Raw genomic sequence first — 18,525 nt, 5'->3', positions numbered from 1 at the left:
AAGGGAGCACCCATATGATTGTCAGCTGATTTCTCAACAGAAACTATGCAGGCCAGAAGGGAGTGGCAAGAAATATTCAAAGTGATGAACAGCAAGAACATACTTGACCCAGCAAAGCTATCATTTAGAATTGAAGGTCTGATAAAGAGCTTCACAGATAAGAAAAAGCTAAAGGAGTTCATCACTGACAAACCAGTATTATATGAAATGCTGAAAGGTATTCTTTAAGAAGAGGAAGAAGAAGAAAAAGGTAAAGATGAAAATTATGAACAACAAATACATATCTATCAACAAGTGAATCTAAAAATCAAGTGAATAAAAAATCGGATGAACAGAATAATCTGGTGAATATAATAGAATCAGGGGCATAGAAAGGGAGTGGACTGACAATCCTCAGGGGAAAGGGGTGTGGGGGGTGCGAGAAGAGACTGGACAAAAATCATACACCTATGGATGAGGACAGTGGGGGGCGGGGGTAAGGGCATGGGGTGGGGTGGGAACCAGGTGGAGGGGAGCTATGGGGCGGGGGGGAAAGAGGAACAACTATAATAATCTGAACAATAAAGATTAAAAAAACATAAAAACCACATTATCGTAAGCAATTGCTATTAACATTTATTAGAAAAGTGACAGATTTTCTCTTTTACATGACATCAACATTAGCATTTCAGGTGTCTTTGCCTGAGTTTGCCTACATGTGTATCTTACTATTTATTTTGTGATGAACCTTTTGAGAAAATGGTTGATTGGTATGGCAAGATAGAAAAAGTCTGGTAGCTACTATCACTGGCTACCTCCTTGCAGGGATGGCTCAGGGGAAACCATACGTATTCAGCTTTCCTAGAGAATATGCATGTAGTTACTGAGATTAACTCAGGATTCCTGAGTGATAAGAAAAAAATAAGATGGAATATGGAAATTACATGGAAATAAGCCACAAAATATCAAAAGCATCAATTATTTGAAGCTATTTTCACAGACAGATGGAGCTGCTCAAATGATTTACACTTTAAACTCTGACAGTAATAGCAGCCCCCAAAATTAAAAACGGAAAAGGCATACAAACGCAGTCTACAGCTAATGTTAAAGTAAATGTTGATGTTTCTTATATTTACATCAGAATTCCCCGAGGAATATATGTTAATATTTAAGACCTTTCTATCTGAAATAACAGCACAAGTTAGAACTTTCTAGTAAAAATACCCTACTTAACTACCCTCTCCCGTCCACCCCCATTCCCACATATCTGGTCTTCCTCCCTGAAATAGACTACGCCTGAATATAAACTGGAGATCAGAACAAAACAAAACAAATAAGAAGAAAGAATAAAGAGAGCAGAGAGAGAGAGAGAGGGAGGGAGGAAGGAAGGACTACTTTAGATGTCCACTTCTCAATCAATGTAACATTTGCTACATCTGACATTTGATAAGAGTGAGGATTCTTTACAAGGTTTGGGCAGGAAGTGTAGATGTGGATTTTACGGCAGAGTTCAGGCATAGATGTTGAAAGTATAGAAGTAACTGCACTTGTTTTATATTTCTGTCCCTATGGAAACTAAAATCATTTCCTATCCAATTTCAATGAGGTTTTCTTGAAATAATCAATTTCAATTTTTCATGACAGCAAAGTGCTGCTTCCTGCTTTTAGCTTTCAGAGGCTTACTTTCACACAGGGGAAGAAAGAGGTTTATATATGGTTCGAAGTACAAAGACCTACAGAAAGCATGGAGCTCTGGCCAGCCACCTGCTAAAAGCTGGTTCACTCATGCCCATTCAAGCTTCACAAGTTCCTGCAACACCCATATGAAAAGATGTGATACATTGAAAACTTAAACTAGGTAGCAAGGGACTATTTAGTCATCATTAGAAAAAAATTCCATATTAAGTTTTCTCACTTTAGGGAGAAACCAAGATGGCGGCATAGGTAAGCACCTAAACTGCTGCCTCGCACAACAATTTCAAAACTACAACTAAAAGACAGAACGTCTATCACCCAGAACCATGGGAAAGCTGGCTGAGTGGAAGTTCTACAACTAGAAGGAAAGAGCAAACAGCATTGAGGGGTGCACAAGCGCTGAAAAGCTGAGGTACGGAGACGCGCGAATCGGGCTGGCGATGGGTGACTGAAAGCGCTGCTGTTTTCAACCCAAAGGGAGATAAGCTCCCGATCACTCCGAACTCGTTTCTGGGGAGACACGGGGGACCCAAACTCCTACGGGGAGAAGCTGGACTGTCTGCCATGGGGTCGGAAAGTGAGGGAGGCTTGCTTGCAGGGCTGCGCGCAGGAACAATTGTTTATTGTGCTGGGGTGCGGGACGCGGGGACATGGTCGGAGACGCAGAGCCGCAGAGCCAGCTTACTGGCAGCCATCGCTGTTTGCCACGCCCTAGCCTAGTCACGCCCTGAGACCCCGCCCTGCACAATCTACGAACCCACCCAAGCTCCAAGCAGCGCTTTAGCATATGAATGGCCTGCCCTATCGCAGCTTAACCTAGCAAACTTGCAGCCCGGGTCAGACAGCTCCAAAACCTCCAAACTCCAAGCAAAGAGGAGAAAACTGTAGTTCTTGCTGTAGCTCCTGCTGGGTGGCCTCAGACAGTAGCTGACCTGCACCCCATTGGAGATCCAGAAGCCAGTGTACCTAGTGGTCAGTGTGAGACACCAGATTTCAACTCCTCACATCCATAAGTGATACATTCAAGAGGCAGACTCAGTGAGCACCAAAGCCTCACTGAAACAAGTCCTGCACCATAAGCGTGTCTCCAGCGCAGCAGTTCTTCCATTATAGACACAGCGGGTCCTCACAGCCAATTGGCCTGGAGGTCAATTCCTCCCAGTGTACCAACAGCAATCAAGGCTTAACTACACCAAGACTTTGCACTCAGCCCACAAAGGGGTGTACCAAAGGCATCCACCTCAGGTGATTGGGGAGGCTGAGCTACTGGCCCCTATAGGTCACCTACCACACAAAGCCACTCCATCAACATAAGGAAGCAACAAAATGCGGAGACAAAGAAACATGTCACGAATGAGAGAAATGGAGGAAAGCAAACTAATGGACGACATAGAGTTCAGAACCACATTTATAAGGTTACTCAAGAATCTTCTAAAAACTGCCGAGAAACTTGATGAGACCTCCGAGGAGCTTAGTGAGACCTTCAAGGACCTTAGTGAGAATGCCAAAAAAATGGAAAAGGACCAGTCAGAAATTAAGCATACACTGTCTGAAATAAAGAATATACAGAAACTCAACTGTAGATCAACGTACCCCAAGAATCAAACCAAAGATCTGAAATATGAGGAAACAAAAAACACCCAACCAGAAAAACAAAAAGAAAAAAATCCAAAAATATGAAGATAGTGTAAGGAGCCTCTGGGACAACTTTAAGCATACCAACATCTGAATTTTTGGGGTGCCAGAAGAAGAGAGAGAGCAAAATATTGAAAACCTATTAGAAGAAATAATGACAGAAAACTTTCCCTACCTGGTGAAAGAAATAGACTTACAAGTTCAGGAAGCACCCAGAACCCCATACAAGAGGAATCCAAAGAGGACCACACCAAGACACATCATAATTAAAATGCCAAGGGCAAAAGACAAAGAGAGAATCTTGAAAGCAGCAAGAGAAAAACGGTTAGTTACCTACAAGGGAGCACCCATACGACTGTCAGCTGATTTCTCGGCAGAAACTATGCAGGCCAGAAGGGAGTGGCAAGAAATATTCAAAGTGATGAACAGCAAGAACCTACAACCAAGATTACTCTACCCAGCAAAGCTATCATTCAGAGTTGAAGGTCAGATAAAGAGCTTCAAAGACAAGAAAAAGCTAAAGGAGTTCATCACCACCAAACCAGGATTACCTGAAATGCTGAAGGGTGTTCTTTAAGAAGAGGAAGAAGAAGAAAAAGGTAAAGATAAAAATTATGAACAACAAAATGACATCAAATACATACCTACCAACAAGTGAATCTAAAAATCAAGTGAATAAAAAATCTGAAGAACAGAATGGACTGGTGAATATAATAGAATCAGGGACATAGAAAGGGAGTGGACTGACAATTCTCAGGGGGGAGGGGGTGTGAGGGGTGCGGGAAGAGACTGGACAAAAAGCTTACACCTATGGATGAAGACAGTGGCGGGGGGTAAGGGCATGGGGTGGGGTGGGGAATCAGGTGGAGGGGAGCTAGGGGGAAAAAAAGAGGAACACCTGTAATAATCTGAACAATAAAGATTTATATTTTTTAAAAAAAGTTTTCTCACTTTAGAAGTAAACATTAATTTTCTTTCACTTACATCAGAAATCCGGGATGCTATACTTTAATGTTTAACACCATTTCTATCAATTAAACACAAATCTACAATCACAATGTCACAAAAAGCCTTCATGATGAACATAGAAATTAAGAAGCCAGGTCACCTCCGCCTTCACTCTTGCAGCTGTGTGTGATGCTTTTATCAGCAAACATGAATAGGATTCACTAAAAGGCTATGACTTAAAAATAAAGATTGATGAAAATACTGTTAGTGCATTATTCCTTTCAGTCCAGGAAGGCAGTAAAGGCCGAGTGGCCCCCCTACACAGATGGAACATGTTGCTGTTTGTGAGATAATAAGAAGTCCCTAACCTCACACTTCCCTTCCTTGAGGTACTTAGAAAGAGTACCAGACTGGAGGCCAGGAGCCCTGGGCACCTACGTAGACTCCCCAACCAGCAGCTGTGTCTGTGTGGGAAAATGGCTTTCCCCACTAGGGAGTTTTGTTTCTTCAATGGCGAAATAAGGAGTTTGAACGAGCTTCCTTTCTGGTTCTAAATGCTTTATAATTATTATTTTAATAAATATATTTCATTGAAGCAGATTTAGGGGTCTGATCAGAGGAAGCAGCCTCCTTTATCTTTTTGTGTATTTTATTACCTATGAAAAACTAATACAAATAAGCTCTCTATTCAGTTTGCCTTTCATGAGAGAAGCTGTAAGTGACTGCTGATTCTCCATAAGTAGCTGGTAGAGTATGTGATGAGACCAGGGCATGGAGAACAAAACTATGTCTATGGGCATATTTGGATTTTAAATCTCCTGCTTCCAGGTATAGTCTCTAGGCTGCAGATTTTTTTTTTTTTTAATAGCACTATGTTCTCTGTGTACACCAAGAATCACAAACTCAAGTGCCCCCAGGGGCTGGGAAAATAACATAGATGTGAATTCGGGACAGGTGTTTGATAATAGGAAGTGCTATGGCCTGTGGCAAACTGCAAAACACATGGCCTGCTGAAGAGATTCAGGTACTATAAGCTCGGTGCTAGCCAAATAAGTCTCTCTCACAGATCTGGTCACAGGCTGCCAAGCTGCCATCCCTCCTGTCAGTTCTATAAAGATGAATTAGTATGAAAGTGACTTCTGGTTGAACACAGAAGATTGAACAAATGTGGTTTTTCTCACTCCCTTCTGATAACCTGCTAAATTCTGAAATTGGAGATCTAACCAAAAAAATGGCAAAAAACAGTCACCCTACAGTGCAACTCCCCCAACCTGATGAGCCTTGCCTATGCACAGTGTCTTTATCGCTTTACTCTAAAATCTAACCAGATATGCATCTCAAATTTACATAATATTTTATGTCAAACATATTTCAATCTTAAAAAAATAACCAATTAACCAGACAGGCAAGAAAAAGCCTCTGACATGTAGACAGAGATAAAAACAGAAAGAAAAAGAAACTCAAAAGAAACAAAAATAGTATAAAAAAGAAAGGTGAAAATAATAGATCCATCCTTGGAAAGATAAAGTATGATATCATATCCATAAAGCAGGAATAGGATGCTATAAAAAGGAATATTCAGAGAATCTGAAAGAGCTCCTCAAAATCTATGACTGGAAAAAAAATTCAACAGATGGAAGAAAACACTAGGCTTTTTGATTTTAAAAAAGATTGAGAAAATAGAAAAAAATCCATAGAGATGGAAAGTAGGAGAAACAAGTATAGGATTAGCCTAGGGCGCCTATATCCAAATACTTGTTATTCCAGAAAGAGAGGAGAGAAATGAAGAGAAGTTATCAAAAAAATAATTCAATATATTTTTCAAGACTGAAAACAAACATTTACATAATTTAAAAAGCCCATTAAATGTCCAGTCCAATAAGCAGAGAGACCTGCACCAAGGCACCGAACTGGAAATCTTCAGAACACCAGTAACAAAGACAAGGGCCCGAAAGCTTCCAGATAGTGAAAAGGGGTTATTTTATGAAGGCCCAGGAGACACAATGGCACGAAACTTTCCCAACTGCCATTCTGAATAGAAGGACAATTGAGCAAAGCTTTCAAAATTTTGAGAGAAATTATATCTAACCTATAATTTTATACCTAGTCATACTTAGTCAAGTTAGGATAGAGAAAAAAAGACATTTTCAGACATGTAAAGTTTTTTTGTTCAAAAGTGTCTTCGATGACACTTTCCTCAGTGGGCTCCTAGAGGTGAGTTCCACACAGAAATGAAGGAGTAACCAAGAAAGAGGAAGACACAGAATCCAAGAAATGGAGGATCCATCCACTGGAGAGGCAAAGGAAATTTCCAAAATAATGGTGAAGACAAATACCAGGGTAACCCTGAGAAAAAGCGTATCTATAGAACAACTAACCAGCTTGAGGCAGATGACTGAAAGGCTGAAAAGATGAAACTGAGATTTCATTATCACTACCTATGTTTGAGTATACCAAGAGGAGATCAACAGTTCTGGCAGAGTTTGGAGATGGCTTGCTAATAACTACACACAAAAACTAAACAAACAACAAAAAGGGCAATTACTAAAATAGGGAGGAGGAATAAAGGGTAACACAACAAAGAATATGTACCTATATGGCTCAGCTAAAACCCCCTGGTGGTCAGTGCATGTCATAGTGACTGGTCGAACGGTTGAACAAACGGTCGGACACTTAGCATATTAGCCTTTTATTCTATAGGCTATAAAAGGCTAATCGACTGTCCAACTGTCCGACCGGGCAGTAGGTATGACTTGCACTGACCACCAGGGGGGCAGATGCTCAATGCAGAAGCTGCCGAGCTACCATGACTTGGCAGCAGCATTTCTCAGGTGATGCACCCCAAAACCAGAGAGGAGGGAGCCCGATTCCTCACAGGGCCCCACAATTCCACCTTCGGCCATGGGTTATGCTGTTGCTGGGACACTGTTGGCCCCAAATCTGGTTTACTGCACACTTGTGTTTGCATTCACCACCCTGTACAACAGCAACCTTGCAGAGTGCCCTCTCGCACTCCGGGACCCCTCAGGGGATGTCAGAGAGGCAGTTTCGGCCCCATCCCTGCAGGCCAGGCTGAGGGACCCCACCAGCTGGAGGGATCCCGCTCACTCCGCAGACGCCCTTCCAGCCACAGTGCTGCCCCAGGTGTGGCCGGCCAGGAAGGGACTGTGGGAGGTTGGCTCCAGGCCCATGTCACCCAGTAATACCCCGCTGGCAACCTTCTAATTAATTTCCTTTCAATGTGCATGAATCCATGCACCATGCCACTAGTAACATTATAATGGGAAGGAAGAAGAGAAAAGGCATGTATGTGAGGTTTTGTGCACATATGGCCTTATTTGGGGAGGAGGGGTGGGAAGGAGTTGGTAAGAGATTTAAATAATCATCTTCCATAGTCATTAGGTATAAAGTTAGTAAATACTATCTAAAGTTGAAAAATAAAATCAGCAAATGTAGTTTATCAAATTTGATATGTCACCAGTTAAAAGGATCTCCATTCTGTGTACCTCTTAGAATGGGAAAAAAAAAAAAAGCTAATTAAACTATGACATAATTTCACATTGTAAGACCCAAAGATCTCAGAGGTATTAATATGGAGGGGAGGAAGGAAGAGAGGGATGGTGTAGAAATATAGCAGTGTATTCCATGAGAAACAACAAACTGGTTCAAATAGGTTACCTCTGTGGAGAAGGCATCAAGGTGGGAAAAAGTGAAACAAGAGGTCGCCATTTTTGTTACATCTTTTAAAAATATCATATGTGTAATTTTAATGAAGAAGTTTTAAACAAACACACAAGTGAACAAATAAATCCAATCACAACCTACCATTAAAAAAGCAAAAAGCTTTCATTGCTCCAGTGCTCATGATGTTATGCTATTGAGGCTTAAATGCTATTTAATGAAACTATTTAGCATAAAAACATTTTGAAATTCTCATTATTTTATTACTCAGAATCAACTACAAACTGATGGGAGAATGCTATAAAACAACCCCAAATCACTCTAAGTTACTGTCCCCATCTTGTGTTCTCTTCTGTCAAATGGAACAAAATCTGGAACATAATTGCTTATTTTCTATTTTATAGGCACTTATTTGCCTGTCTTTCTGATTGGTGAATTCTCCTTCCTAATCCTCACTTATTAGGTGCAGTTTACTTAAATATAATGAAACAAGCTCATTTCTTGACTCCTTAGCCTGGAAAAGCATCATTTTATAAATAGAGCATATTGTCGCATGAGTCATCAGCGCCTGGATACAACCATAGGTATTAGCTAACCAGGCACCTGTCCCACTGCTTATGGACAACTGGGTTGATGTGGAATGTGCACAGTACTCTAATAAGGGAACAAAATTCTTATTAGACCTAAACTCTCCCCTAAGAAAATATATTTTTTCTGGCCTTCCTGAATATGTAAAATAATGTGATATTCTTCACTTTTCCATGAGTTCAGAAGTATCATTAACTTGTCTCTAAAAACAAAAGAGCCTGGATCTTGGGACAGAGTTCAGATTCTTTCTTGGTTAGAATTTATTCATGATGCCCCATTACGAGCTCGCGCATGCGCGCTACTTGATGCCAGGCTATCAAGGTCTGAAATTACCCCACTTGCCAGCTAACAAATCAGCTTGCCAGTTTCATGGATGCTGGCAGAGGATATGAGACTCTTGGGTCAGAGATAGCTGACTCGATTGCTCACAGCAATGTAGTAGCTAGAAGATCACCACTTGTACTCACTCCCCAAAGCCCCACTCCCCAGGGCAATGTGAAGAGGGCGAGGTGATATACATAGTAGTCTGCTTTTCAAGGGCAGAACCCAAAGCTTAAAGAACCCAAATCTTCTATTTCAAAATATTTTTATTGTGTTAAAATACACATAACATAAAATTTGCCACTTTATCTAGTTTTGCGTATACAATTCAATGGCACCAAATCTTCTATGTTGGATAGTAAATTTGCCAGACTTTTACATCACATGGAGACATTATCTTTATTATACTAGACAATAAACAAACCTCACCTTTGTTCTAGAGCAGGGTTTCTCAATCTCAGCCCTACTGACACTTTGAACTGAATAATTGTGTGTGTGTGTGTGTGTGTGTGCGCGCGTGCGCGCGTGCAGGCTGTTATGTACCAAGATATTTTAGCAGCATCCCTGGCTCCTAACCATAGATTCTCTCAGCTACTAGTATAACAATCAAAAAATGTCCTCAGAAATTGCCAAAATCACCTCCAGTTGAGAGTGACTGCTCCCAAGAAAGTCACTATCCCTGTTTTTCAGGCCTGTTCACTATACAAACATCCTTAAAAACATAGTCCAGAACTAAGGCAATCAGTGCCTCTGCTCACAAGATGTGGAGAAACAGAAGAGCTCTACAGAGCATTGGCTCCCAACAGAGGTCTTAATATTTACTTTTAAAATTTGATTTGCTTTTCAGGCATAGATAAATTACTTAGCACATGATATTTACACACACACACACACACACACAGACCCTTCTTCATGGACCTTTGACTAAAGTTACAACATGAACCATTTAGACGACAGGAAACCAACTCAAAGTAGTTAACTAGGATTGGCCTAAAAGGTATTGTGTCTAAGTATCATTTATAGCTGAGCCAAGTCATATAGGATGACTACATTTCCTTTCTGATGCAAGAATTTTTCAATCCCTGGGTTAATCCTTGTTTTTTATTTGTTTCTTCGTTTGTTTGAATTTACTATTCTTCCTCTAGATCACTCCTGTGCTTTGAAGTTTGATAGACCTGCATTCAAATCCCAACTCCTTTGACAATACCATCTTGGACAAGTAATTCCACCTATGCGAGCTCCCTTTCTTCCTCTATATAAAGTGAGGATAATAAGACCTATCTCACAAGGTGGTTATCACAATTACATGAGATAAAAGTGCCTACTACAGTGCCTGGCACTCATAGATATTTAATGAACAGTACCTATTGTTCCATGAGGACCACCATCAGGGCACATCCTCAGAGCTGTTCTGACTGTAATGAATATTACTATAATGAATCTTTACGCTAATTTCTCCACACTCTCACTTTGTTTTTGACAATATTTATAACAGAGCTGCTTAGGATATAGAGCTAACGGTCACCAGATCATAGAGAGAATGACTACACCCTGACCTGAATAGCAGCTCATGCCAACCACATGAGCTGGACAATCCAAACTCTATTAAATCATAGGGTCAAAGAAGAAAATAATTCTGGCCTTTTCTTACCTGGTTTTATTTCCTTCAAACTGACATCAATTAGTTGAAATTGCTCAGCTTTTACCAAGCTGTCTAGTCAGTCTCTTTCGCATACTTATATTTTAATAAGTTAGCACTCTCTAGTCAAATAAGAAATCAAGCTCCGCGGACGAACACTTACCCAAGGCTGCTCAGGTTCCAGCACTGATCTATGCCCCCTGCTAGTCACCCTTCCTTGTGATCATTAAACTTATGTGTAAAAAAATACCTATCACAGATTTCATAACTCATTAAGTGTTTAACAAAGAGCTTTCTCTTCTGGAAATAATGCTACGATTCTTTTCTTGATATCTGGCATTCTGACTTTGGAATATAAATTAGTCTTGGTTTCGGCAGCTAATAGGTGTTGTATATTCATGATGATTACTCTTCTTTGTCTTATAATATTTAATTACAGCTTCACAGAAGACTTAAAATTCCATTTAACCTCAGAAAAAATACCTATCACTGGAGTTTATGAAAAATTATTAGTTGTAGCTAAGCCTGGATAATAAATTGGATTTTTGAAATCTGTGGTTTTTAACACATTGGGCTTTTCATTGGGAAGGTGATACTTACAGAAAATGCCTATGCAATAACCAAGCAGCGACTGCACTGTCTCACTGTGAAGGCAAACACCATTGAGAAGATCATCTATGGAATTTGCTGGATTGTGAAATTTGCTTTTTGAAAGGGAAGTATCACATAACTAGAGGCCTGGTGCATGAATTCGTGCATGGGTGGGGTCCCTCTGGGTGGCCTGCAGGGATCAGACCAAAATCCACAGTCCAATGCCGCCTGCAGCTCCTACCTGCTGCTCCCACTCATCCTGGCCCCAATGTGCCTGCTGTGAGTTCGCACCCAATCAGTCCCAATTGGAAGAGGCTCACACTGCCATAGCAGCAGCACTTGCCAGCCATGAGCCCTGCGTCTGGCGGCCTCCCAAGGGGAGTGGCCTGTGGGATCGGGCTGAAACCAGCTCTCTGATATCCCCCAAGGGGTCCTTGATTGTGAGAGGGCGTAGGACAGGCTGAGGGACCCCACCGGTGCACGATCGGGCCAGGGAGGGACTGTGGGAGGGCTCCAGGGCGTGTCCAACCCATCTCACTCAGTCCAGATAGGCCAGACCTCAGCAACAAGCTAACCTACCAGTTGGAGCATCTGCCCTCCATGGTCAGTGCATGGTCAGTGCATGTTACAGCAACTGGTTGACCAGTTGACTGTCTGCCTCCTGGTGGTCAGTGCATGTCATAGTGAGCAGTTGAGCAGCCTTCACATATCATTAGCATATTATGCTTTGATTGGTTGTTCAGTTGTTCCACTGTTTGGTCTATTTGCATATCACCCTTTTATTATATAGGATAGTCAGAGGACAAGTGGCAATACATAGTGACTTCTCATTCCCTTGAGCCTGGGATTATGATTTCCCCTCCTCACCTAAATTCCCCTCCTCCAAACAGAATTGTAAGAAACCTGGTTGAATTGTCTTAAAAAGTCTGTTTTATTTCTGGCATCATTTAGCTAGAATTAACATTGCTTAATTCCTTCTGTAAGCACACATGTGTGTAAACACACACACACGCACTACTGTGTTCCAATGGCCTAAGAAATAAAATCAATACACACATAGCAAATATTTGAGTTGCATTTATACAAGTACTCAATTTATGACAAAAATTCCAATCACAACAACTTCAAGGACCCTAAAGGAGAAAACATTTTTGTTTTTTTAAAAACAAAACCGAACAACAATACCCTGCTTTTCTAAAAGGAGGACTATTTTTGTAGATAAAACCCAAAGCCAACACTCTTTTTTCCGGCCCCCTGTGTCAAGTTTCTCCCTCTTTATATCTCTTTCTTAACTCCAATCTACCAAATTCTTCAATGTTGTTTTTAAAAGATATACCATTTTTCCATCATCATCATCAGAAAAGACTCCATCCAAATGACTATTCTTTGTGGGAAAACTAAAAAGAAGTAAAGGTGTTTTTTTTGTTGTTTTTAAGGTTTTCAGCCACACTGCACCTGAGAGGGTTTAACTAACATATGAAAAACTTGAAATAAAAATAGTAGCAATTACTTATACATATTTTTACAGGCATGGCGATTACCTGATCAACTGGAATCTCAACCTGAGTGTCTTCATCTTCTTGGACTTCTGCTGCCCACCGCGTTTCAGATCTTTCTTCTCCAGCTTTGAAAATGCCTTCATCTGTTGAGACAAATACAGTGAAATCAAAATCCAATGGTGACATCGTGTGGCTGCATGTAGAAATTACAATCAAATACCTGATGAAGACAGTTTTGAAATAGGTATTTTGGTTCCCTTTGTCTGGACAGGATTTTTGTAGCTCCCCTCCCTGCAGTTCCTCTCCATTTTCATTGGGAAAAGCTTTAATAGCCAAAACAAGGCTCACCCAGCAGAATAGAGATCTGTCCCAGACTCCCCCTCATATGTTGGCTTAGATTTAATAACACAACACTGTAAAGGTATTTAGATGGAAGAACTTCACACTTACTATCTCTGTTCTCCCCTCCTATCCACAAAACAGTGATGATGCTTAATGCTTTAAAATACTATTTTTATACGTTTTTATTTCCCAAGAAAATGTTATAAACTGAATATAACATACTGGAATAATTCTCTCTGTTCAGAATATATTTAAAAAAGTATTTTTACTGTAATAGAATCATAAAGCTGATTCTGCATCACACACAAATCAATCTTTTATTTTGAAGATTTCCACAGGATTTTTCCAATATATTTTTTAAATCCCTAACTATAAATGTAACCTAAATCTCTAAGACTTTAGGCTAAGCATCTTTGACTTGTTTTCCTATGGAAGCAAAAGGAGCTATTTTCCATATTTGAAAGAGTTTTAATGTCTTACCTCTCAGTCTTCTCTTCTCCAGGCCAAGGAATCAAAAAAATCACAGAACCATGGGTCATTATGTCTGCCTACTTGCCTCACTCACAGATGTCTCTCTGTCCAATTTTTAAGAATCTCTGGGGATGGAGAGTTCCCTTCCTTGTTGGTAATCTATCTCACCATGTGCAACCCATAAGATCTAGAAAATGGTTTTTTTTTAATCTTTTTTATTAAAACCGCCTCTATTTCTCCAAAGAATGCTTATTTCCTAGAGCACAATTATTTAACATCTTCCCATAATATTTCATGTTGTTAAAGAATGAAATCATTCTTAATTAAATGTAAAATATATTTTTATATATGCTGGGGACTAATTATATGTAAGGCACAATGTGACATTCTAAGATATGAGTGGGATGTAGAGTGTTCCCTCAAGTCAACTACAGACCAATGCATAAACAGCAATATAAACAACAGAGTGCTGTAATAGATCAGGGCTATAGCAGAGCCCTATGGAGCTTAGAAGATACAGGCAGGTGAGGAAAGGAGGAAGGGAGGGAGGGAAAAAAGAGAGGGAGATAAGGAGGGAGGGAGACAAAACCCAACTCAACTCCTTTTCGTTTCTCCTAAAGAAACCATGTTCCTTTTTAATTACTTCTTTTGTAACTTAACTGGATGATGGCTTCTCTACTCTCCTTTTTAAAAACTGGGAATAGCAGAGCTCCACTCACAGCTGATTCTCCATGTTAAATTAATTCACATGGATTAATTCACTTAGAAGATTACCTACAACAATCATTTAATCCCAGGCTGGATTTTCCTATCCTCCAACAAAATAGTTTCACTCTCTTTCCTTCCATCAGGTCTTGTATGCTTTAGCAAAGCAATGTTTCATTCACTAGAATGGTCTCCATTAAATCACCCTGCATGTATATGTAAACTGCACATAGACATACATAACAGGATACACTACAGAATCATTACTCAATGATGACTTCAGCATTGGCAGCTATTTTGGATTATCTCTACAACTAACGCGCCCTGCCCCCACCTCCCCCCCTCCCACACAAGGCCCCGCACAGTGTGTCCAAGGATTACGTCCTGACTCTGATGTTTCTCACAACTGAGGACATGGATCCAAAATAAAACTGCAGCCAAAAGTTCAGTGATACCAGAAGAAAGAAAGTAGAAAATGAAACAGAGAATGTGGTGGTGTTCTCACACATGCAGGCCTGGAGTAAATGCTGAGCTTGCCATGCACTCAACAAAGCACAGGATGGGACACTCCAAGGGGCTAGTAAAACAACTTTCAATCACTGTGTCCTAAAGGAGGAAAGTGAAAGGAAGGAATCCAAGCCTATAAAATTGGAATCAAAGGGGCAGGGTAAGGCGATACATGTCTCTCCATCAAATTCTGGAACTTGGAACTCAAGGAAATAATAATAGAAACAATAAAATAAAAAATCTGCTCTATTCACATGTGGAGTTCATAACTCAGAGATGTGCAGAAACAGAAGAAACCAATTTCAGAAAAGGGTTATACAATTTGTTAACTGTTACCTTCAAAAGGATTTAAGAAGGAAAATGAGGTATGTTTGACTTTCTACCTTCTAAATTACCTTAGAAGATAACAATCACTCTCACCCACAAAATGTGCCTTGAGTTAACCTTCAGAGGCAGATATGGGATTCATTAGACTATAGCTATGACCTCTGTGCATGACTTTTTGGATGATATTTTTGTATCCAAGTGTTGCACTTGCTTTCAAAGAGACCACAAAGAGAAGCTATAGATACAACATAAATATATTCTTAAATACTCACATTCGATGAAATGTTTAACTGTATCCAAGCAGTGCTATGAATGGCTTGCAGATGTGTTTTAGAATAAAAATTTCACCAGAAAAGAAGAACAAGATCAATAATCACAAATAAAATAGAATTGAAAGTGCACTGGAATGGAAAATGGCAACTATAAGAAAATAAAGAGCAGAGAGCAACGCTCACCCTGTGTACAGGAGCAGAGAGAGAGAATACAGAGGTAAAAGAGTCTGGCTGAGGGTGTGGGGGAGGGGACTGAGAGGTGTGAGCACAGACACAGAAATGAGTCAGAAAGAAATTCCTAAGAATAAATAGTGAGAAAAAAGGAATAACAGCTAGAAAGTTACTGTGATAAAAGAAAGCCTATTAGGATTTAATATTTAACTATAAATGCTATATATAGTTAAATATTTTAAATAGCATTTTATGACTATAAATATGTTTATATAATACATATGCATTTTAGAAAACTTGGAAGATGAAGAAGATAAACATCCTTCTAATCTCTTGACCCAGAGATAACCACTAATATTTTACAGACATCCTCTCTCCCTCTCTCTCTCACACACACACACACATTCATAAAACTGGGACCATATTATATATATATTTTTAAAGTTTTTTTACTTAAAAATCATATTGTGAACATTTCCCTTGTTAATATTCTTTTAACACATAATAAATTGCCACATGTGGTGGTAATTAATGAATGGTACTGAATAATAAAAAACGTAAGTTTTTAACTTAATAGGGTAGATTTCATTCATTCAACTGACTGGTAAATACAGTGGGTCCTTAAATAACAGCTTCATTCAATATCATTTTATTATAACGTTGATGAGAGAAAATACAGACTCCAGGCCGGGGCCACTGTCTGTGTGGCATGTGCACATTCTCTCCAGGTCTGTGTAGGTTTTCTCTATGGACTCTGGTTTCCTCCCACATCCCAGAGCTGTGCATGTGAGCTGAAGTGGCCTGTCTAAATGATCCCAGTCTGAGTGAGAGTGGGTGTGAGTGGCCCTGTGATGGAAGGGGGTCTGTCCAATGTGGAACCTGCCTTGCATCCTGACCTGCTGGGAGAGGCTCTGGCCACCCTCAACCCTGAACTGGAATCAGGGGTAAAAAATCATTATCTGATTTGTTTTCATTCATCTTTCTTAAAAGTATGTAGCACTCACATGTATTTCAATGTTTAATATTAGAAGTATTTTGAGTCTTTATTTAGGAGTTTGGTGATGTTTTTGTGACCAGAAATATGCCATAGGAACTTAACTCTTGTTTTTATCAATTAAAACTATGATACAATTGATTCCATTATATGTCGTTTTGCTTAAAGTTGCAGGTTCCAAGACCCTATGGATGATGTTAAGTGAGGATTTACTGTATATATATCACGATCTACTGTACAAAAGTCACTCTGGGAAACCTGAGAGGGCTGATCTTTATAGACTTAGCATCTTGAGTTAAGATCAGAGAGACATGCATTATTTATCTTTCCAGGAACATACCCTATGGTTTTTCCCTGCCTGCTGAGTCCTGTTTCCCAAGAGAAAGCATGGTCCATGGAACACATAGAGACCTCAATAAATATTTATTGAAATGAGACAAGAGACAAGTTCCTGGTTTAATCCCTTCCTCACATACTGATGGATTCCCTTCCTGCTCGATGCCCTCTACAACCCTCCACCTCACGCACTCTGCCAGGATTTAACTCTTCCTTCCATGGCCTTCCCTCAAGCATGCTGACAATTAGCTCTTCTAAATCCTTAGCCTTTTCACTGAATGCCCCTTCTACCTCTCCTTACACGAAGCCTCACCAGCCCAGGTTCCTCCCCATCCTGTATCCTACCATCTCAGTAATTTCAATGCCCACACGATGAGCTGTTCTACTGCACTGACAACCCCGTCACCTCTACCTCACCATGTATCCTTCCCAGCATGTGGGGAGACTTCAGTCATGTGCAATCATGAGCAAAGAACCCAGAGGTCACAGTACTGCTGTGCTAGTTTTGTGTCCCACGCCTCTGCCCTCAACATCCAGTTTACTGCTTTCACCTTTGTCCCTGTGTGGCTGACTATTGGAGTCTTACTCATGGTTCAAATCCTATTCAGCTCCACAAAATCGCCTCAGATATCTCCTCACTACACAACCAAAAAGAATCATTAGCTTTCCCCATGCATGACTTCCCCATGCATACTTCTTCTTTCTAATTTTCTTTTTAAATCCTTACCAGAGGATATGCTTATTGATTTGAGAGAGAGAGAGAGAGAGAGAGAGAGAGAGAGAGAGAGAGGGAAACATTGATGTGAGAGAGAAAAAGAAAGGTTGATATGAGAGAAACACTGATTAGTTGCCTCCTGTATGCAGCCCAACCTGGATTGAACCTGTAACCCAGATATTTGCCCTGACCAGGGATTGACCCACAACATTTTGGTGCATGGGAAAACACTCAAACCAACTGAGCCACACCAGCCACAGCATACATACTTCTTTTATTCATGAATCATGTTTACTTTTAATTATGTCTTTTACCAGTTCTGACCCTTTTACCACAAGCTCCTTCAATCACGGATCATAACGCTTGTCTTTTCAAGTCCTGTGCCTTGAGGCATAATGTCAGCCACAAAACAGGTTGTGAAAAGATGTGTTAAAAATACATAATATACAAAACATTATGTAAACACCAAATTTTTGGCTTTGTCTAAAAGTATTGTTTGTAATAGAACTTATATGTGTATATACTTCATCCAGGGCCAAGATTAGTGAGCCAACATAAATGTTCAAAATTATGTGGATATTCAATATGAAAGTTCAAAGGCATGCTTTAACACCACAAAATTAAAATTATTAACAGCAAAGAATTGTTAAAAAGGTCAAACTACAATGGAAAAGAATTTGAATTATACAATGAGAGTATGTTCCCCTTCTATCGGTGCCACAGTAAAAAGCAATTAAAGACACACTCCAAGGAAGAAGGCAAAGATAAAACATTACCAATTTAAAACTCCTGTTGCCAAGATAGTTTCCACAAGAAATTTGCAAAAATATTAAGTTTTTCATCAAGGGCAATATTATTCAAACACTTCAAAACCTTACCACTTTCCCTTTATTATTACTGTTAATAAACTTACACATTAAATTGGTGAATTTAGATCATAATGAAAATTGTTATAGCAATAGTTGTATGGTTATTGCTATAGATACCTCAGACATCCCAACAGCAACTCACTAAGGGGAGGTACCTCCAATGGGACATAGAATTAGTTTTAGCATCACTGTTTCCATCCCTCACCCACACACTTTCCCCCATACTTTCTAATTCAACTT

At 39.9% G+C, this 18,525-nt stretch overlaps 1 protein-coding gene across 3 annotated transcripts in view; it reads right to left on the bottom strand.

Moving 5' to 3' along the window:
- DCDC2 (doublecortin domain containing 2) overlaps positions 1-18,525 on the bottom strand; it is a 181,903-nt gene that overhangs the window by 19,041 nt on the left and 144,337 nt on the right. For all 3 annotated transcript variants that reach the window (XM_080653090.1, XM_080653089.1, XM_080653088.1), the window contains one exon: positions 12,619-12,719. In XM_080653090.1, coding sequence (XP_080509216.1) covers positions 12,619-12,719 — 101 coding nt within the window. The remainder of the gene's footprint in view (positions 1-12,618; positions 12,720-18,525) is intronic.

The sequence above is a fragment of the Plecotus auritus genome (genome assembly GCF_963455305.1).
Source record: "Plecotus auritus genome assembly, chromosome: 2".
In the NCBI taxonomy this organism is placed as follows: Eukaryota; Metazoa; Chordata; class Mammalia; order Chiroptera; family Vespertilionidae; genus Plecotus; species Plecotus auritus.
Note: the sequence above shows the minus strand (reverse complement) of the source record. Positions and strands in the feature narration are given on the sequence as shown.